Source organism: Arvicanthis niloticus, chromosome 1 (genome assembly GCF_011762505.2).
Source record: "Arvicanthis niloticus isolate mArvNil1 chromosome 1, mArvNil1.pat.X, whole genome shotgun sequence".
NCBI lineage: Eukaryota > Metazoa > Chordata > Mammalia > Rodentia > Muridae > Arvicanthis > Arvicanthis niloticus.
Window position 1 is genome coordinate 2178643 of NC_047658.1, and position 21776 is coordinate 2200418.

Genomic DNA, 21776 nt, shown 5'->3' on the forward strand with positions numbered 1-21776 from the left:
TGTTATCACAATGCTTGTGGGAATTATAGCCTAAAATTACAAAACTCTGATTTACTTAATAGCATCACTTTACTTGGTGATACAATGATAATATATGATCTTCCTTTAATAATAATTTGGTTGCCTTATTACTTTATTTTACATGGATTTGTGTTTATTTCCCAGAGTTAAATGTATGCCATATGACTACTGACTAGTTGATTTGATGGGGTCATTGCTTTATTTCAAACATGAGCCAGTTTTCTTACAGATATTTTCCTGCTTGCCCTGTTAATGAAACTTTGTTAGTTATTCACATAGTATGAACCTAAAGATATTCAAATGCTTTGAGGCCTCATACAATCACTTTTATGTGTAGAAATTATGCCAAAGTGGTAGATGCCCTACACGTTGAATTATCTTGTGAATTCATTGAGAAGAGAGAATGGTGACTGTGTCTCCAGCTTCACCTTGCCATGCAGGATCCTCAGTTTGAGAACAAGAACTGACAGCATGGAAACCAGTGAGTTGCTTATAGGAATGACTTTCTTCTCTCTGACTATAATTGCAATTTTAGGGAATTTTACTCTCCTATACCACTGTATATATTTTTACCTAACAAGGTATAGGTTAAGGTCCTGGGTTCTGATGCACTTGATTGTAGCTAATATCGTAACTGTACTGTGTAAAGGTGTGCCCAAGACAATAGCCTCTTTTGGGTTTAAAGCCATTTTCAATGATATTGGATGCAAACTATTTTATTTTGCACACAAAGTAGGTAGGGGTGCTTGTATTGGTAGCACCTCATTTCTTAGTGTGTTTCAGGCTATCATCATCAGCCCCAGGAACTCAAGGTATTCAAAACTTAAGGTAAGGTCACACAAGTGCATTCATTGCTGTGTGTACCTCAACTGGGTAATTCATTTATTTACAAACAGTGTATATTTTGTGCACTTGAGGGCAATAAATGGCAATGAAAGCACAACAAACCTGAAATCTTTTTCATACTGTCACTCTGCCCGGCATGATCCAACCAGTGACATCCTTTATGCAATATTACTGTCAGGTCCTGATATGGTTTTGCTGGGTCTCATGCTGTGGGCCAGTGCCTCCATGGTTCTCACACTGTACAGGCACAAGCAGATGATGAAATACATGTCAAGAACCAATGCTTCTTCTAGATCCTCCCCTGAGTCCAGAGCCACTAAAACCATCCTTCTCCTGGTCAGTACTTTTATCTCTTTTTACACAATTTCTTCCCTTGGTCAATTCTTTGTATCTGTCGTGTATAATCCTAGCTGGTCTCTGCTGAATATGGTTGAAACCTTCTCTATACTTTTCTCCACTGTTTGTCCCTTTCTTCTCATGAGCCCAGACTATCGGACATCCAGTTACTTGAAAAGGAATAGACAGTTCCCCAAGCCCTCTGACATAGAATAGAATTGAGAGCTTCTGGCCAGATTTGTATGGTTATTCATTTATTCTGACAGAACTGGGAGTATAATTACTGTAATATTATGGCATTGTAGAGGCTTCTGCAGGTAAGCAAGATATCAGTGTGCATGCAGGTGAATATGTTTACACACCCACAGAGGGATGCACAAATGTAATTGTGTGTGTCATTTTGTATGGAAGTATAACTGAATTAAATTTCAAAGACTAATGGATAACTTGGTAAGTTTTAGGTTTCAAGCCCAGTAGGCTCTTGGTGTTGTGCTTTCTAGTTTTTTGGATGGCACACCCAGAAATAAGCAATATAACCATTTACTGAACATCTGTGGTTATAGTTTGTATCCTTGCATTTTTGCATTCTATGCTCTACCCCATTTTCTTAAAATAGAAAGTAAAATTACACTCTGCATTTTTGTTCTCCTTGTGGATATGTGACATTGTATCTTCCTTCCTTTGCTATACTCATAGTTTAAATGGAGACATATATCTATAACACATTTCAATATACAAGTGGCCAACATATGGCTCTAATTTATTTTTCAACTTTGGATATTGAGCTGCACATATTTTCAAAATAGAAAGTGATGTAATGAGGCTCAAACATACCTTCTTCACCCTATCTTGTATTAAACAAAAACATGGGAGAAAGTTTGACCTTAATGTGTAGATCATTTTAAACCATTTCATTTCACAAAGAGGATGTGTTTCTGAATATATAATTTACATTTGACGTTTACAATTTCTCATGTTTCATAGACATTGTTTCTATGTTTCTACACACTGGTGATAGAATTCACCTCTGTGAATATGAAAGAATCAACATGGACACTGATCTTTTCAGTTCTAGGAAGAAGGATCAGCAGTTAGAAATGTGCACTCCTCTCACATAGACAAGAGTTGAAGTCCAAAAACCTCCACACATGAGTTAACCAGTGCCTATGACTCTAGATTCCGGGATGCAATGTCCTCTTCTGGAATTTCCAGGCACTGAACATTGTATACAAAATTTAAAAACCTTCAAAATAAGTTTTAAGGATACTTTGCTTTCAGGAGCTGGAGAGATGGCTCAGTGGTTAAGAGCACTGACTGCTCTTCCAGAGGTCCTGAGTTCAATTCCCAGCAACTATATGGTGGCTCACAAATCATGTGTAATTGGATCTGATGCCCCCTTCTAGTGTGTCTGAAGACAGCTACAGTGTACTCACATATATAAAATAAATAAATAATTCTAAAACAAAGAACAAGAAGGAAACATCTCTGAGCGATGTTTTAATTTTAAACAAAGAGAGAACACATTGTTTTCTTAATCAACATGGTCTCTGATATGGAAACATTCTCAGTGTCTCCCCAGACACCATATATTGGAAGCTTGGTGCCATTTAGTAGGTTATCCTGGAGGAAACATTACAGGTTCCAGTTCCATCTAACTACTGGTGTTTACACATGAGCTCTGAACCATGTTCCCACTAACTTTGATCACATCTGCTCTGCTGTCCTCACTGTACCTATGCAGATTTATCAACATACGTCTACACCTTCAAACCTATGATATAAATTACTTTATTTTCTTCGGGAATGACTCAGGCTTATGAAATTTTTGCTGGAGAAGAGAAAAGGGTTGATAAAATCAATGTGTGCATTTTTCAGTGTAAAGTATCAGAGAAGGGAAGTGACCTTTGTGTTTTCAAATATGAGCGAATGGTAGCTAAAGAAACACTTTCTGTCTGTAAATGAATATGAACACTTTTTGGTTCACTTTGTAATCCCTAAGCAGTGGATACTCTCTTTAACAAAATCTATCTTTCATAGATTTTGTTTTGTTATGAATGCATTCCTGTTATAATGTTTTTATACAGATTCTTCAAAAACAGTTGAGAGAGAGAGAGAGAGAGAGAGAGAGAGAGAGAGAGAGAGAGAGAATTAGGATTTCTCAAGGATAAGGCCCTTAATGTAAGCCTTAAAATTACCAACATACTGGTAACACAAAGTTCAGTTACTAGGTTTTACTTATATATTTTAATGCAAATGTATGTGGAGAGGTTGTAGTCATAATGAAATGAGGTCTTCAATTTGAGATGCACTGAGTCAGGGGGACATTGAATGGTTTGAAGGAAGAAAGAAGAGAAATATAATTGCATTTCAAGTAAAATAAAAATAACATCTTATACATAAAATAATGGCAGAATATTGCTCACAGTCAGTACATTGAATTTATTAGGAGCAGTTTAATTTTTTTCTTTAAAGGAAATTATACAGTTCAATATATTTGAAAAGTGCAGTGTTGATCTGGGTACTGGCATCTGTTATTGCCTCACTCATGTTGTCAGCCCTCACACTCTCATATTTGTTTTAACTCTCTCAATATTTTTTGAATATTTTATTTACATTTCAGATGCCATCCCCTTTCCCCATTTCCCCTTCCTAGAAAACCCCTATCCCATACCCCCTTCACCTTTTTGCTTTTATACAATTTTTTAAATGTTAACCAAAGGCTTTATAAGTTTGGCAATTCTCAATATCAATCAGAATACCCAACCTAGATATATCAACTATCTTTGACTGGAGGAGACATGTGAACATCTGCCTCCATGTCTGGCCCCCCTCTCTCTTTCTCTCTCATCACCTAGCTCCTCCTCTCCTTCTCCTCCTCCTCTCTTTACTCCTCCTCTCCTTACTCCTCCCACCTTAGCTCCTCCTACATATCACCCTTCCTGTTAAAATAAAACTTTTCTCTCAAAATACAATTAGAGCATAACTATACCAATTTATGTCAGTAAGGTGCAAGATAGACCTAATACCCAGTCCATCATTTTGTTGACTAAGCAGAACCTCTGTCATCATCATTAGATATTAGCCCAGAAGCTTCAAATTCCCAAGATTCAACTCACAGACCACATGAAGCTCATGAAGAAAGAAGATCAAGTGTGAGTGTTTCAGTCCTTCTTAGAAGGAGTAACAAAATACTCAAGGGAGTGTATATGGAGACAAAGTATGGGACAGAAACTGAAGGAGAAGCCATATGGAGACAATCCTACCTGGGTATCCATCCCATGTGCAGTCACCAAAGGTAGACACTGATGTGAATGTCAAGAAGTGCATGCTGACAGGAGCCTGATATAGCTATAAAGCCTGATATAGCTTGAAGACCGTAGAGGTCTTCAAGAGTCTGACATATTCAGAGGCAGATGCTCACAGCTAACCACTGAACTGATCAAGGGGTTCCCAATGGAGGAGTTAGAGAGAAGACTGAAGGAGCTGAAAAGCTTTGCAGCCCCATGAGGAGAGCAACAATACCAACCAACCAGAGCTCCCAGACTCTAAATCACCAGCCTGGGAGCACATAAGGAGGGACCCATGGCTCCAGCTGTATATGTAGAGGAGGATAGCCTTGTGGGGCATAGGTGGGAGAGAAGATCCTTGGTTCCATGAAGGCTGGATGCCAAGTGTGGGGGAAATCGAGAGTGGGGAGGTAGGATTTGGGGGGTATGTGGGGGCACATCCTCATAAAAGCAAGAGGAGGGGGATGGGATAGGGGGTTCCTGGCCAAGGGGGGAGAAATGGGGTAAAAGGATAACATCTGAAATGTAAATAAAATAGCCAATAAAAAGAATGAAATCTGGCATGTCAGTTATGAAGGTCTATCAACCAGCATTTGTTTTAATGCCCTGAGTATCACAGAACCTTGGTATTCTAAAAATAGCTTTCATGTACTGAAAGTAATGACTCAGGCTTTAAGGAGAAGCAGAGGGTAGTGGGCTTGAATATTGCTGGTATAACAGCTTTAATTACATTAATTGCTAGCACCACTGCTTCTGCAATTGCTATGACACAAGAAGACAGCTACTTTTGTTAATCATTCAGGAAAAATTGTTACTAATGTGTTGAATATACCAGAAGACTTAGAGCTTACAAATTTGAAGAATGTTCCTCTGCTGAACGTTGCTGTGGCAGATACTGCTGATAAAGTTACTCATGGCCTGAGGTCAGTATTTCTATTCTGGTCAAGCTTCAAAAAAAGGCATATATAGTTTGATCATGCTAGCCCTTTTTGTCCTGGGAATACTTTCATCCCTGCCCATTGTGTTAAAGCTTTTCTTCAACATCAACATGTCGGCAGCCAAGCACATGGCTTGAACCTGAATATAGACCCCTAGACAGAGTTATTAAATTAACAGACTGGCAAAGCAAGTACAGGTAAGATTCTGCACAGAACCTTACCAACCTAAGACATAAGTGAATTGCTTTTGATAATACATATTTTGATGGGTAAGGAAGGCATTCTTGTCAAAACGACCTAAGACACACTCAGTTTTGTTAATGAAATAAAAAAGAGGAGAGGCTGGGAGCCTTTGGGGCTGCTTGGCAAGAATCTGACATGGACCAAGGACAAAGAAATGGCAGGAATATGGCATTGGCCAAAAACAAGGAAGTAGGCTTCAGACAGAATTCTAACATTAGGCTAGAAAAAAAAGTAATTTCAGGAAGGAATCTAAATCTTAGGCTAGAACAAAGAAGTAGTCTCAGGCAGGAACCTAACTCTTAGGCTAGAACAAAGAAGTAATTTCAGGCAGGAATCTAAATTTTAGGCTAGAACAATAAAGAGGTAAGTTTCAGACATGAAAATGACCTTGGGTTAGGACAGGAAAGTAGGCTCAGATGACTTTAGTCATCCTGATAAGCCCTTAGAAACTGTGATTACAGGAGTGTTCGTGTAATTGGGTTTAATGCCTTGCTTTTTCTTGACTATTTGTGTTTATTGTCTTGCTTGTTCCTTGACTATTTGCATCTATTGTATTGTTAGATCATCAACCTAGAACTGATCTTAATACATGTATGTAATCAAAATGGTATAAAACCATAAACAGGAGAAGGAATGGTATAGCGGTTTCTAGGGAGAGGAAATGGGGAAAGGGGATGACATCTGTATTGTAAATAAATAAAATATCTAATAAAAAAGGAAAAAGAAAAAAGAGATAGCCATGTTGTACCTTATGCTGCAACTGTACTTGGTCATGTGTAAGAGTCACCAGGGTCATACTGGTTTTGAAGGCATGAAGGGGTCATGAAGAGCATATGAGGCTTGGCACTGTGAGAGGTTATAGAACACAAATGCTAAAGGAGCAGCCTCAATTGCAGTTGACAACCCAGGACAGAAAAGGGTCATGCAAAGGATTGGAGGCTTGGCACAATGAAGAGAGCCTATGAGATGCTATTGATGAAGCCTATTTGCAGTGCAAGATCCCAGTGTATTGGAAATTCCACTACCATGGGATAAACCAAGAACAGCAGCAGCAGAGGACTGGATCAACCTGACCTTAGAGTAGTACAGAGGACAGAGCTGCAGAAGTGATGCCAGCCTTTGAAGGAGCCTAGAAGATTAAATGTGGATCCCAGACATTGAAACAAGAAGCTGTAACATTAAAGTTGCCAGAGCCATGGGCTATCTGCTCAGGAAAGTTGCAAACAGAAAGTAGAACCAGCCTAGGAGAAAGAAGTTTATTGCAGTCACCACAGATGAAAAAGGAGATCTGAAAACTGCTTTGACATAAGACATGAGATGCAGAGTTTGGAGTCTGCCCAGCTCCTTTCCTGTATTGCTTTGGGGATTAGAGATAAGTGATTGGATAAATTTCAGAAGAAACTTAGAACCTTGGACTTTTAACAGTGTTGAGATTCCTATAGAGTATGAGGACTTTGGAATGCACTTTTTATTATGGCATGTTTAGGTATCACCACCATAGACTCATTTGTTTACATAAGCATATGGGGGCCAGGGAGTACAATGTGAGGGTTTGTATATGCTTGGGCCAGGGAGTGGCACTATTAGAAGTGTGGCCTTTTGGGATAGTTGTGTCACTGTGGGTGTGGGCTTTAATACCCTAGACCTAGATGCCTGGAAATGAGTATTGTGCTAGCAGCCTTCAGATGAAGATGTAGACCTCTCAGCTTTGTGGCACCATGCCTGCCTGGACTCTCTCATGTTCCCACCTTGATGGACTGAATCTCTGACCTGTAAGCCAGCCATAATTGAATGTTGTCCTTTATAAGACTTGCAATGGTCATGGTGTCTGTTCACAGCAGTAAAACTATAACTAAGACGTCTGAATACCTCTGTTCCTGCCCCCTTTGTTTCAGTAAATGCTTGAAACTCTTGGTCCATTTAGAACGAATGGAACATTTTCCCCTTGGGCTGCATTATGCATCAGTAGTGAAATGAATAGTGCAGAGAGGGTACCAGCAGCTTCAAAGAATAAATACAGACAATGTGGTTCCAAAAACACCATGGAATACTATTCAACTATTAAAAACAAAGACAACACTAATTTGAAGGCAAATGGGTTGAAGTTGACAATATCATCTTGAGTGAAGTAGCCCAGTCCCAAAACAGTATTCATCTTATGTACTCACTTATGAGTGAATGTTAGCCATAAAATACAATATACACATATTAACCTGCACAGATCCAAAGAAGCTAAATGAGAAGGAAGGCCATGTGAGGATGCTTGAATCTCATGTAGAAGGGGGAAAATAGTTAACGGAGGCAGATGGAGGGAGAAAATGGGTAGGAGAAAGGATGTGGAAGAGAATGTAGGTGTTCAGGATCAGGTGTAGGGAGAGATAAAAGAGATGGTCAGTTGGCCATAAGAATGGAGGGAAATATGTAACTATCAGGGGTGGGTAGGTGTGGGCATTGCAATACAGAAATGCCCCTGTTCTGCTCTAGCATGAGAGGAGGGGTCACTCATTGATCACAGCCAGGCTGACAGGGAGACTGGTCTTCGAGCTGATTGGATTGAATGCCTCACATTGATAATCTCCAGCATCCTCCTTCCTGACACTATGTATCCTGAGTTGGCACTTTGATGGGGACAGCATCATCCTCTCTGTGAGCTGCAGACTCTTATTATTGAAGAGCCAACGAATGGAGATCCCAGTGTTGTCTGAGAAGCAACTGAAAACCACTGAGCTCTGGACTCTAACTGTGCTGTATGTGACTCTCAGGACAGGCTGTGTCACAAGCGCTGCAAAAGACAGAGAAGGGGAACAAATGACAATCATTCAGTAAGCTCAATCAACCCCTCTATAGTTTACCATTAATAAAGCTTTCAGGGAGGAGAAATTGGAGCTGTGACTACAGTGGTATCTTGTGCTTTGCATCTGCAACCCACGAGATGTGTGACACTGATTCAGCCACTCAGTTTGCTGTGCCTCAGTTTCCCTATACTAGGACACACTGTGCATGATCATTGCAGTACGTACGAGTTAAGATTAGGTATTTAGGTACAAGCAATGTTATGAACTGGGGATGGGAAGCTGCTCATATCAGCAACATCTGTCCTTCACAACCTAGCCTGGATTCCTGAGAATGAGGAGGTTCCTGGAGAACTGTCACAGTCTGTCTAGGTGATTCCCCATGGGAATTGACATGGACAGCCTGGAACCTTGTAACACAGGATCCTCTGACATAGTCACGTGCTGAGTACATCTGAAAGACTGCCCAAGAGAATTCCATGTCTGTCCCATCAGGGATGGAGCCAAGCTACAACCTCTGTACATGGTTCCTGAAATCACTTTTCTGTGTTTTCTACCATTCTGAGGATAGCAAGAACCTCAGGAGACTGGGCAGACTCTGAAGTCTTAGGCTGAGTTACTTCATCGTTTAGTTAATACCAACAGAATTTCATCTCATGTCTGAGTGCTGTCCAGTTTAGCTACTCTGAAATTCTTTGCCTGCAGGAAAGAATTCCAGATGACTTCCGTTTTTTGCAGAGGACAAACACTTGCAAAAATGACCTGTGTTCTTTATCTATCACCTTGGAGAGCCTGACTTCTTGTGAGGTATCAATAGCCCATTCAAACAATGTTAGTGACCTAGGAACCCAAATTATCCTGTCCAGCTATGCATTCCTGGCTGAGTCTCTGTGGAAGATGTCCAGGATAACTAGCATAACTCTGGCTCTCATGGCAGTGCACTGGATAGTGCCACATGCCACAACAGCCTTGTACCATGTCAGCTCTATGAGGAATCCAAAGCCAAGCAATGACAAAAACATTTCTCAGAGTTACCTAGAGTCTAACAGTCATGGAGATTTGAACATAAGGCATCCTTGTGCTTTCTGTAGGGACTCCATGACTTCCTCAGCTAGGGCTTATCTGGCCCCCACAGAGGCTATATCAGGGCTATGTGCATGATGAGAGACACCAGGATCAGGGCTCAGCCTGAAAGTCTTGGGCTGAGTTTACCCAGCACATGATGGATAACTCTAATGAAAAGATAGGTGAAGATCTGTGGTCTAATTCAGTTGGTACACCCCACATCTGCCCTGCAGTAAGTACCCAACTGCCAATGTGAGGACACAGTCCATAGGGGGACAGAGAAGAGCAGCCCACTGCTCAAAGTCCACTTATGAAGTAGGGCAAGCCACACCCAGCAGCTGGAAGCCATAGAGAGCCACTTACTGTTCACACTGACTTGCACATGTGCTGTTTCTATTTTGAAGTTGCTGTCTATCACTGCTAGTGTGTAGAAGCCCGTGTCTTCCTCATCAACATTCTGGAGCAGCAGGGATCCATTGGTGTACCCTGTCTCTCTTCCACTGTGTGCTCGGCCCCTGATGATGGACTTCGTCGCTATGCTATATTCTGCAATTTTAAACGCCTGAGTGCTATACACTCCTTTGTACCAGGAAAAGGTTTGCAGGTGTTTGGGGAGATTATGGACATGAAGAAGAACACTTTCCCCTTCAGCAGCATGCGGTGGCACAGGATCAATCATGAGCTGGGCAGAGTTGAGAGGGTCACAGCACAAGGAAAGGGAGGCTGGAAGGGAAAGCAGAAAAGTCATCACATAGGATCACTGTGCTTGGTTAAAGATGGCGACCTGCATACTGAGCAGATGGATTCTTCACTCAGCCTAGAGATGCAGGTGTAGGTGTGTCTATCCCACCTGGTGGAAGTCAGTGATATGGCCTCTGTTCACTCAATGCATCAGAATCTGTCATTTCCTCTGTGTGGAGCTCTCTCCTCAGTGTCTCCATGGCTGCCCCCTCACTGCCCTTGGTCAGACACTGCACACATTCATCACACAGTGCTTTGAGATGATGCCTCCCTCTGACCTTGGTCTCTACACACCCTGGAGATTCACTTTCTGATTTTCCTTTGTACCTGCAGTCAACCTCTGATCTCACATTCAACATGTTCTTACTGCTCTGGCTGCAGTCCCAGGACTAAGGCTGAGTGATGACTTAGAGCAGGCTTGTCTTCTTAGCAGGCTCAAGAATTATGCTGGCTGGCTTTATGTCAACTTGACACAAGACAGAGTCTTTTGAAACAGCAATAAATAGCTGAAAATTCAAATAGCAGAATGGCCAGTAGGAAAGTCTAAAGTACATCTTTAAACCAGTGATTGATTTCAGAGGGACCAGTCCACAATGAGCATTTCCAGACCTGCTCTCACAGTCCCGTGTGCTATACAGTCAGAATGAGCAAACTGGGAGGAGACAGACAGTAACAGCACTCCTCCATTCTGTCTACAACAACACTGGGTTGATTTGATGTTTTGTTTTGTTTTTTGTTTGTTTGTTTTATTTTTTGTCTTTTTCTGATACTCTCATGTTTTGTAATAATAAACACACTGGCTTGATATAGACAGCCAAAAACCATTGTTCACTGCCTGCTCAGAGCAGGAGTAAGTGTCAAGTCCTGGTAAAATGGAACCTGAGACATTTTCAGTCAAGCAGGGATCAGACAACTACAGACAAACCTTCCTGGTGCTCACCACTCTGTGAGGACTCCACAGTTTCCTAATGTGCATCAGAAGAGCCTCAGCAGACAGAGCAGTCTGGCATCATAGGTCCTGCTAGATACAAGGGGAAGTCAGAAGACAGAGTCTGACCCATGGGCATTTCTCTCCTACATGTGTGTCGTACACACGATGCTCAAATCCCAACATAAAAGTGTAGAGAGGAGGTAGCCACATGCCAGGAGTGACATTCCTGTGTGTCATAGCCCCACCCAGCACTGAATGATCACAGAGAGTCACTTACTGTCAACCTGAATGTGCACATGTGCTAAGTCCACATCTCCATATCTATTCAGAGTTCGTAGAGTGTAGAAACCAGTGTCTTTCCAGGTGACATTCTGGAGCAGCAGGGATCCATTTCTGTACACAGTTTCTCTACCACTGTGGGCAGGGCCCGGCTCAAATGAATTTTTGGCTCTTCTGTGTCGGGCAATCTCAACCTTCTTAAACACAATCACCCCTTTGTACCAGAAAAGCGATCGAAGATATGGTGGAAGATTGTGAACAAGGAGAAGAACACTTCCCCCTTCAGCAACACTGGGTGGCACAGATTCAATAATGAGCTGTGTAGGTTTATAAGGACGCTGACAGATGTAAAGAGAGGCTGGAGGAGAAGAGAAAGCCATCAGTATTATTGCTTTTATATTTGGCTAAGTTGGTGCCCTGTGACCTCAGTAACTGTGTCCATTGCTCAGCTGAGGTGTGTGTGTGAGGGTCTCCTTCTACTTGGTGGAGATCAGCACATTACCTACATGCATTCCTTGTCCCTCTCTTGTCATTTCCTCTCTATGGTGCCCTCTCCTTGGATGTCAACATGGCCCCTCCTCACTGTCTTCAGATCCCTGCTCACACTCAGTGTAGATGGGTGTTGGAGTGCTGCCTCCTGACCTCTTCCCCAGCAGACTTGTCTTCATTCTCTGATTCTTTTTTGTGTTTCTGTTCCTTTAATGCTTCTCCCCAACACTTGATCCACCTTCTAGGTTTCCTTACTGGTCTGTCTTCCAGTCCACTAGCACTAGAGAATTTTGAGACCAGTGTTGGTCCTACATTTTTAAAGAAAGGCTGCCTAAAAATACATCAGATGTCTGTGGGGAACCAATGAATGATTGAATTAATGAATGTTGTCTCAGGAGCATGAATGCTACAGGATTTAACAAATTAATATGTTTAGGGATGCAGTGTTCAGTGCTTCCATTGACTGTTTTTTTTCACTCTGTGTGTGTGTGTGTGTGTGTGTGTGTGTGTGTGTGTGTGTGAGAGAGAGAGAGAGAGAGAGAGAGAGAGAGAGAGAGAGAGAGAGAGAGAGTGTTTCTGTCAAGGGTGTTTCTCTCTGTGTGTTGGTGGGTACAGGACATCATCCCTAGGTGGAGGTAGGTCGGGGACAACTTGTATTCACTGGTTTGCAGACTGTGAGACAATGAATTAAAAGCCAATATCCACTGAGCCATGTCACTGATCAACACCAGCTTAGTGTCTTATTGGGAATTTCACAGCTGAGAACATCGACCTTCAGAACAATGTGCTCAAGCTGATTAACAGTGGCTGAGAACGATCTTCTCCTCCACTTACTACTTCACCAAGAGCCTCCTGATGCTGCTGAGCCCCTGTCCCACTGTATCTACTCTTATACAAACACTGAGACTCCTCTCAAGTCATTGAGCTCCTGAGGAGACTCCAGAGAATAGGTGAGTCCTCTCCTCTCACACTGTAAAGTGTGGTCTCCTAGCCCATGATCAGAAGGACCTGACAGGAGGTACAACCTTTGCAGAGAATACTAAAGGGACTTCCCAGGACTTTGGACTGATGTGTCCTCTACTGTAGCACATCTGGTCCAGATCAGCTCCCTAGTTCCCTCTTGTAGACTAAGCCTCCTCCCAAACAGAAGCATCTTCCAGATTCCCATGGCCTGTGCATAGCTCTGTGTTCTCTCCCCTGTACACTTACAGAACTACACACCTACCCTCTCCTCTTGGCTCTTTCTGTTTCAGACCTCCAGAGTACACCATGACAAACAACCTTCTGAGTATCTCTGGGCCCTGGGAAAACAGCAGCTCACCCTGGGGTGGCCCTCTGTCGTGTCCAAATCCTGGGTCATTAAGCACCAAAGAGGGAGACTCTGCACTCCCTGTGTGACACAGAAACCCAGCTGGACACTCAGTCTAACCTGTGTTCTCAGTGATCTAGAAAGATGGAATTTGCTCTCAGGAGGAAGATGACAGATGTGTCAATGAGGAATTCAATGGGACCAGCTGCATGATGAGTGGGGAAGAGGACAGAACCATTCTCGCTGCAGTCACCAGTCAGGATTCTAAGGAAGAAGAAAGTACCAGGAGGTCCCAGCCTGAGTGTGTGGGAGGAGGTGACCTGAATCCTGGAAGGACTACTCTGAACTCCATCATCCCATGCAGGGTTTCAAATGGTGTGCACACTTCCTTTGCCTGCTGCACTGTGTGCTGGATCTGCCCATGTGCTCCCTGGCCTTTCTGAGATGCCTTGTACCTCTGTCTAGGTGATTTTCATAAGACACCCTTTCATCCCCAGAGAACATAAGTGTCTGGAATGTGAACATGATCCCCTGGCAGAGTAGCAGATAAGGAAGCAGCTTACAGGTCTAAGGAGGCTTTGCCAGTGACCTCCAGGTCTACTGGGACAGAGGTAAAAGACAGGACACAAGGTGAGGTCCTGATTCAGGCATGTAAGTTTATTAATATTCTTTGAGTGTTTACAGCTCTCCCTGTTCTTCACTGTGGGAACTGCAGCTCATGTCTGGGGAACTGTACACACCAGTAGAGCCTGTCCTCATTTGTCTGTAAGAGAGAATGTACTGGCCCCAAAAGACAACAACTTGTCAGGAGGACCTGTGTCCTCTGTCCCTCTCCTTTTAGACCCTGGCCTTCCTGGAAGTCTCATAAGCCCATCAAGAAAATAAGTTAATGCCCTGGGAATGTGCCCTGTTGTGCTCTCCCTCTGGGTCACTAGGGAGGACCAAGAGACCTAGCCTACTCTTGGCTCTCATGGCAGGGCACTGTTTGGTTTCATATGGAGCAAGACTGTGACTCCTAACAAGCACTCTTCTCTGCAGACAGAAAGTCAAGATGCAACCATAACTAAAAGCTTCTCAGGACCATCAGGAGTTGAGTCTAGAACAGCGGTGTGGAGCCGAGGGTTATGGTACTCAACTCTGTAAGATGCCCTTGGCTTTCACAGACCTGTCTTCCATCCCTCAAGGTCTTTCTCAAGGACAGTCTCCTGCTAAGAACCCCCAGAGTCTAGACAGAGGCTGATGTCCTTGACTGACTTGCATGCCATATGTTCAGGTTTCTCCAAGGTGAAGTCAAATAAAGAATTCTGTCCAATTGACATTATTCTTCACCATGTGTATCCTGCACTAAATGGTAGAGGCTCAACATGGAGATACAATGCAGAGGAAAGGGAGACACAGACCAGGCCTGACACTTCTATGTGCCTAGTGGAAGGACCTTACCCAGAACCCAGAGTTCACAAAGAATTACTTACAGTACACATGAAGTTGGAGGGATGTATTTGATATAATTTCTCCACGTCTACTTATGGTTCGAAAGGTGTAATATCCTGTGTCCTCCTTGGTGACATTTTGTATCCACAGGGACCCGTTGCTGTACAATGTCTCTCTACCGCTGTGTGTAGGCCCTTCCACATTTATGCTATAGGTCAGTGAATACAGTGAAATTCCAAACTTCAAATTTTTCACCCCTCTGTACCAGGCGAAGCCTATAAGATTCTTTGGCAGATTGTCCACGCGTAAAAGAACATTTTCTCCTTCAACCACTTTGAATGGTAAAGATTCGATGGTGACTTGGGCAGTGGTTGGCAGAAGCCAGCAGGTTAAGAAGGAGGCTATAAGAGATGAGAGAGAAGCCACCAATCTTAATCAGGTGTGAACATCCCTTAGCTTATGCCTGTGGGTACGTATACCCTTAACAGAGGTGAGCAACATGACCTTCATGCCCTGAGAGTCTCAGAGGGTGTCATTTCCTCTCTGTGGTATCCTCTACTCAGGTGTCCCCATATCACTCTTCATATAAAAAGTGACTGGTGTGAGCTCTCTGAACTCCTCCTCCTCCTCTTCCTTCTCATCCTTCCTCTGTTCCTCCTTTACAACACAGCCCTCACTTTCTGAATTGTTTTCTGTTCTATTTATGATTCCATTAAACCATTGACTTTCTCCTCTGGATACTCTGAATTCCAATCCAGTAGAAAAGGGCTTTGTGAGGACAGGGATTAGAATTATCTTTTTGGAATGTTCGGTTCCTGAAAAGATCTCAGAAAATAATAGGGGTGAAAAGGAAGGGAGAAGAATAAAGAAAACAGGAAAAACAGGAAGGAAGAGAGGAAGGAAGGAAAGAAAGCTATCTCCATGGATTTATCTATATTGTTCCCAGGTATGGAGCAAATGGCAATCAATATGTTCAAGTGTAATTTAATAATTCTGTATAGTATGCATGAGTTTGGGAAGGCACATGTCTCAGTGTGCACATTGCAGGAGCATGCTACAGCAGAGAAGACCCTGCAGGAGTCTGTGTCTCCATCCACCTTATGAGAACTGAGGAATGCATTCAGACCATGGTGTCTCCACATACTGAGCCATCTTGCTGGCCCTCCTAGGTTTGATTTCTATTTGGAGTGTCACCATATGATGGTTGGGAACACAGGGCTTCCGAACATGGAAGCCAATGTGACTGATTTTGAATAGAGACAGCTAAGGCTTTTCTCTTCCCTCTTCAGCTCCTGTCTGCTCAAAGCTTCCTGCTACTGAGTTTCTGTCCCTCACTTTACCTTCTGTACCATGGCTGCAAACAGAAATGCAAGTCTGCTCTAGACATCTCCTCACAAGAAGACTTTGGGCTTCTGAGTTCCCCCTCTGACACACAATCAGATAGCTGGGACACTTACCTGTGAGCAGAAGCATCTGCCAGAAGGTACACTCCTTGTTGCAATGCTCCGAGGTCACCCTCATATCTCTGCTTGCTATACTGTCCTTTCTCTGAGGAAAAGAACTTCAGCTTCTGCAAGGCACCTGGGCTCTGCTGTCCTTCCTCCTTTTAAGATGAGTTTTCTCTCAGGCAAGAGCACTTCCCAGAATCCTTCAGGCTGCCGGTGGTGGGGCCTGTGACCACAATATTGCTCTGTCCCTTCCACTCTCAGTACTGCCCTGCATCTTTCTCAATTTTTCTCTCTTTATATTTCTCCTCCAACAACACCTTGAGCAACAAGGATGATAAGCATCGACATGCCCTCAGAGAACAATGGCTCATCCGAGGGCTGACATCTGCTGACTCCTAGACATGAGTCTGTCAGCACCTAAGAGGGCGCCTCCATCCTGCATATGTGTCCCTGTGACACACAGACCCACCTGAGCACCCAGTCCTCCCTGTGTCCTCAGGGCTCTGGAAAAATGGAGTTTCCCATCAGGAAGGAGACAGAGATGTCTGGAAAGATGAGAAGGGACTGTCTCATCAATGGACAAATTGTGGAAACAGAAACTAAACAGAGACACTGTGAAACTAAAAGAAATTATAAACCAAATGGATTTAGCAAATATTTATAGAACATTTCATCCAAAAACAAAAGAATATGCCTTCTTCTCAGCACTTCATGGTACGTTCTCCAAAACTGACCATATACTTGGTCACAAAACAGGCCTACAAGAAGATTGAAATAATCCCATGAATCAGATCATCATGGACTAATGCTGCTCTTCAATAGCAACAAAAACAGCAGAAAGCCCACATACAAATGAAAACTAAACGACACTCTACTCAATGATAACTTGGTCAGGGAACAAACACAAAAAGAAATTAAAGATTTTTTAGAATGTAATGAACATTGTTGGGCCTTGGACAAGTTAACTCCATTTAGCCTGCAACCTTCAATCACGTAGCACAGGTAGAGGTCTCCACCCCCAGAGATTTAAATATTAATGAGTTATCTAAAGGCCAGGGGTGTAGCTAATTAAGTTATCCCCTCCCCTTTTTCCCCTCCCTATAAAATTAGGCTCCCCTGGCCTTTGGCGGGGGAAGCACGTACCACCTACATCCATTTACCATGCCATGAACAATAAAAGCCTTGGAAAACCAGACTCCACATGTCGCCTGATCTGCCACTGCCAGGTTCCCAGCCTTTGGAAACTTGAGCTGCTCACCACCAGCCCACGGCAGCTGTACCAATGTGGGACCCTCCGCTGGCGGCATGGGAAGCTGGCCTGGGACCCTGATGCCAGACTGCCATGGGACCTGGCTGCTGGACTCCCTCTTCCCCCCGCCTGCAAGATTTCTTCCCCACAAACATGAAGACACAACATACGAAAACTTGTGGGACACGATGAAAGATATGCTAAGAGGCAAATTCAGAGCTCTAACTGCCTAGAAAAAGAAACTAGAAAGAGCATACACTAGCAGCTTGACAGTACACCTGAAAGCTCTAGAACAAAAAGAAGCAAATGAGGAGTAGATGGCAGAAAATAATCAAACTCAGGGCTGAAATCAACCAAGTACAAACAAAAAGAACTACACAAAGAATCAACAAAACCAAGAGCTGGTTCTTTGAGGTAATCAACAAGATAGATAAACCCTTAGCCAGACTAACTAGAGGACACAGACAGAGTATCCAGATTACTAAAATCAGAACTGAGAAGAAAGATATAACAACAGAAACCAAGGAAATTCAACAAATCAGCAGATCCTACTATAAAAGCCTATACTCAACAAAACTGGAAATCTGGATGAAATGGACAATTTTCTAGACACAAACCAGGTACCAAAGTTAAATCAGGAACAGATAAACCATCTAAATAGTCCTATAACCACTAAAGAAATCATGGCAGTCATTAGAAGTGTCCCCACCAAAAAAAGCCCAGGACCAAATGGTTTCAGTGCAAAATTATATCAGACTTTTCAAGAAGAGCTAATACCAATTCTCTTCCAATTATTTCACAAAATAAAAACAGAAGGAACACTACCCAATTTGTTTTATCAAGCCACAATTATGCTCATACCTAAACCACACAAAGACTCAATAAAGAAAGAGAACTTCAAACCAATCTCCCTTATGAATATAGATGCAAAAATACTCAATAAAATTCTCACAAACAGAAGCCAAGAACAGATCAAAACAATCATCCACCATGATTAAGTAGACTTTATCCCAGGAATGCAAGGATAATTCAATATATAAAAATCCATCAATTTAATCCACTATGTAAAAAACTCAAAGAAAAAAACCACATGGTTATCTCACTAGATGCTGAGAAAGCATTTGGCAAAATTCAACAACCCTTTATGTTAAAAGTCTTGAAAAGAACAAGGAATCTAAGAATGGCCTTGTTGGGCATAGGTGGGAGAGGAGATCTTTGGTCCAATGAAGGCTGAACACTGAGTAGGGGGGAATCTGAGGGTAGGGAGGTGGGAGTAGGGGGTAGGTGGGAGCACATCCTTATAGAAGCAGGAGGAGGGGGATGAGATAAGGGGTTCCTGTGTGGTGGGGGGAATGGGGTAAGGGGATAAAATTCTAAGTGTAAATATTATGTTCAAAAAAGGGGGGGAAGAAAAGCTGTTAGGACCAACATCTTTAATAAAATGTCAGCCCTCTAAAAAAATTATCTTGATACTAAAATTTGTTATGAGAATTGTACATTGCAGAATACACAGCCTTGGTGTATCTACTTATCAAACAAGCTATGAAGACCTGCTCAAACCTCTGAGGTCCTGGAATTCCAACTGGATGCAGTGAAGACACAGTGTCAGAGGCTTATCAATTTACTCCTTCCCCCACCCCTCTTCTAATATCTCAATGCCCATAATCAGCTTGAAGAAGTTAATGAAGAGTCAGTGCCCCTATTCCCTGGGCTTGGGGACTAAAATGGTTAATATTGGGCTGTCTTTCTAGGGAAAAGTAGCAGCTTTTGTGGGAATAGGGAGGAGTAGCTAGGATGTATTGCATAGCCATAACCTATTGGTAGAAATATGTATAATTATTATCAAGATGAAGTTAGAATTTCTTAAATGGTACAAAATTTACTTTGATTTCAAATTTAAGGTTTTCTTTGGTACAAGCTTCTTATTGACATAAAAGTGAGATGAATATTGATACTCTCATAGGCATTGTTCCTGTATAACACATTTAGGAATACAAGGCCTAGACCTTTATTGTAAATAAAATATCCAATAAAAAATAAATTAAAAAAAATAAAAAATAAAGTATATTGGCATAAAGACGGGACCAGCTGTGTGATGATTGGGGATGAAGATAAACTCTTTATCACTAATGTCACCAGTCAAGTTCCTGATCCAAGACAGAGGCCCAGGAGCAGTTGCTTGAGAAGATTCATGTTCTTGATGTTGAGGAAGAGGTGACCTATCGGTCCTGGAAAGGACTGTGGGCTCCTCTTCCTATGGACTATTTCAAGGCAACCTTCCAGCATTATGGGTTGGCTGGACTGTGTGTTGGTAAGCCCAACTTCTCTCTTGTCTTCCTGGGTTACCCATGCCCTTTGTCTGGGTGATTCTGCAGCAAATGGCCTGTCTTCCCTTTGGGAGATGCAGGAGGGAGGGGACTTTCAGGTTCCCCAGAGAGAGTGGTGTCCTTAGACACAAGAAACAGAGCGGGGTCTAAGAAATGAGGTCCAGGTTAGTAGGAACAGGGATGAAAAGCAGTCTCCTAGGCAAGGTCATGACTGAGGGAAACAACTGTGTAAGTGCTGAGTGACACCTGCACAGGAGAAAACACATGGCTTCCTATCTAGTGCATAGTCTCAGGAGTCCTAGGATTTTTTCAGAATTTCTTCAAAGACAGATGGCTTAGTTCTGGAGTCAGATCTAACTCGCCATTTGTTTTCAATTCTTGGACAAGGTGTCTGCTTAAGCAGCTTATGACCAAGATTAACATCAACTCCTCCCTGCTCTACAGACATCTGAGAAGGCCTCCAGGGAGGAGATACTGGATACGTGGCTGGAGACAGAGAGTTTGTGCTTCACATCTGTCACATGTGGTCTGTGTGAGACTCATGTGACCACTGTGTTCCTGTGTCTCTGCTTCCCAGTGACAGCACACTTGGGGAACAAATGTTGCAGTGTCTACAGGGTAGCCCTAAATATGAACACTGGGGCAGGATGAACATCCACATCAACAGTATCTGATACTATTTGCCTGCAGGAAAGGATTTGTTAGACTTAATTCCTGAGGACATGAACCATCAAGAGGAACTATGTCCTCTCTCCCTCTCATAGGGATACTGACCTTCCTGCAAACTCTCATAAGCCATCAGAACAGTTGGCTAATGGCCTGGCCACCTCTGCAGTGCTGCTCTCCATGCTTACTTAGTTTCAGAAGGAGATGCCCAGTAACCTCGGAGCATTATGGGTTGTCAGCGATGTGTCTTAGCTGAGCACAGTTGTCCCTGGTCTTCCTGGATCAGCTCTGCTCTTTATCTGGGTGATTCCCCATCAGAAACAATGTCTTCCCCTATGGGAGATGCAAGGAGGGAGGAGATTTTCAAGTTCCCCAGAGAGAGGGATGTCCTTAGACACAAGAAACAGAAGAGGGTGTAGGAAGGTAGATCCAGGTCAGTAGAGACAGGAATGAAAAACAGTCTCTTAGGAAAGGTCATAGTTCAGGGAAACAATTGTCTGAGTGTTGGGTGTGCATCCTAAAATCCTCCCTGGAGTTCTCTGGAAGAATTGCAATCTCACATCTAGGGATACAGCAGGCATGGTTATTAGGTCAAATGTGACCTTCCCTGATCCCTTCAGCACAGGTGGGATGCAGGGCCTGTCATCCTGCTCACTGTAATTGGCAGAATTCCCATTTCTATCTAGTATAGGATGGGTCTAGGCAGAGTACCCAATTCTCCCTAGGAAGTCCTGGACTCAAGACAGATGAAGTATGCATCCAGAAGACGGGCACCATCAGGAGGAGGCTTGTGCTCACAGAAATGGCAGTAGAAACACATGGTACATTTCTCATCAGTAATGGAAAGAGGTTGTACCCATACACACGGGCCCATATATGGTGTCTTAATCCCTCCTTCTTTTGGCCCAATGGATACTGAAGGGTCTTCTACTGAGGACAGGGAACAGAACAGAGATTTTAAAATATGTGCCAACTGTTCTTCCCTGTATGCTGCTCTAGGTCTCTTTCTCCTACTATGATTAAAAATACCCTGAACAGAAGCAGTTCAGGAGAGCAGAACATGCATTTCCTGTCCAGGTCTGGATCATAGGGTAACCCTGAAGGAAGTCAAGGCAGAAAACATGCTGCTGGCTGGCTCATTTACTAGCTCATTCTCTGGATTATGCTTAGCAAGTCCTTTTTTGTTTGTTTGTATTTGTTTTTGTTTTTTATTGAATATTATATTGACATTTCAGATTTTATCCACTTACCCCATTCCACCCCACCCAGGAATCCCCTATCTCATCCCCCTCCTCTCGCTTCTATGAAGATGTGCCCACACCTACCTCCCCACTCCCAAATCCCCATCCTTGAATTTCCCCCCACACTCAGTGTCCAG

General features: G+C 42.9%; 3 protein-coding genes across 3 annotated transcripts; 1 reads left to right on the forward strand and 2 right to left on the reverse strand.

Moving 5' to 3' along the window:
• The first annotated feature begins 408 nt into the window (after positions 1 to 408).
• Positions 409 to 1419, forward strand: LOC117714944 (vomeronasal type-1 receptor 4-like). Its single transcript, XM_034511700.1, has one exon. It carries the CDS (start codon positions 493 to 495, stop codon positions 1417 to 1419), a length of 927 nt encoding a protein of 308 aa, XP_034367591.1. The 5' UTR covers positions 409 to 492.
• Positions 1420 to 7698: 6279 nt separating this feature from the next.
• LOC117711135 (pregnancy-specific glycoprotein 22-like) lies at positions 7699 to 15407 on the reverse strand. Its single transcript, XM_034506591.2, has 4 exons — positions 14750 to 15407; positions 11478 to 11837; positions 9892 to 10251; positions 7699 to 8453 (listed from the first exon to the last, which is right to left on the reverse strand). The coding sequence occupies exons 3-4, from the start codon at positions 10205 to 10207 to the stop codon at positions 8170 to 8172; spliced, it is 600 nt and encodes a 199-aa protein (XP_034362482.2). The 5' UTR covers positions 10208 to 10251; positions 11478 to 11837; positions 14750 to 15407; the 3' UTR covers positions 7699 to 8169.
• On the reverse strand, positions 11470 to 16229 carry LOC143441251 (pregnancy-specific glycoprotein 22-like). The gene is made up of 4 exons (XM_076928429.1): positions 16166 to 16229; positions 14750 to 15109; positions 13194 to 13358; positions 11470 to 11837 (listed from the first exon to the last, which is right to left on the reverse strand). Exons 1-4 carry the CDS (start codon positions 16227 to 16229, stop codon positions 11470 to 11472), a joined length of 957 nt encoding a protein of 318 aa, XP_076784544.1.
• Positions 16230 to 21776: the final 5547 nt, after the last annotated feature.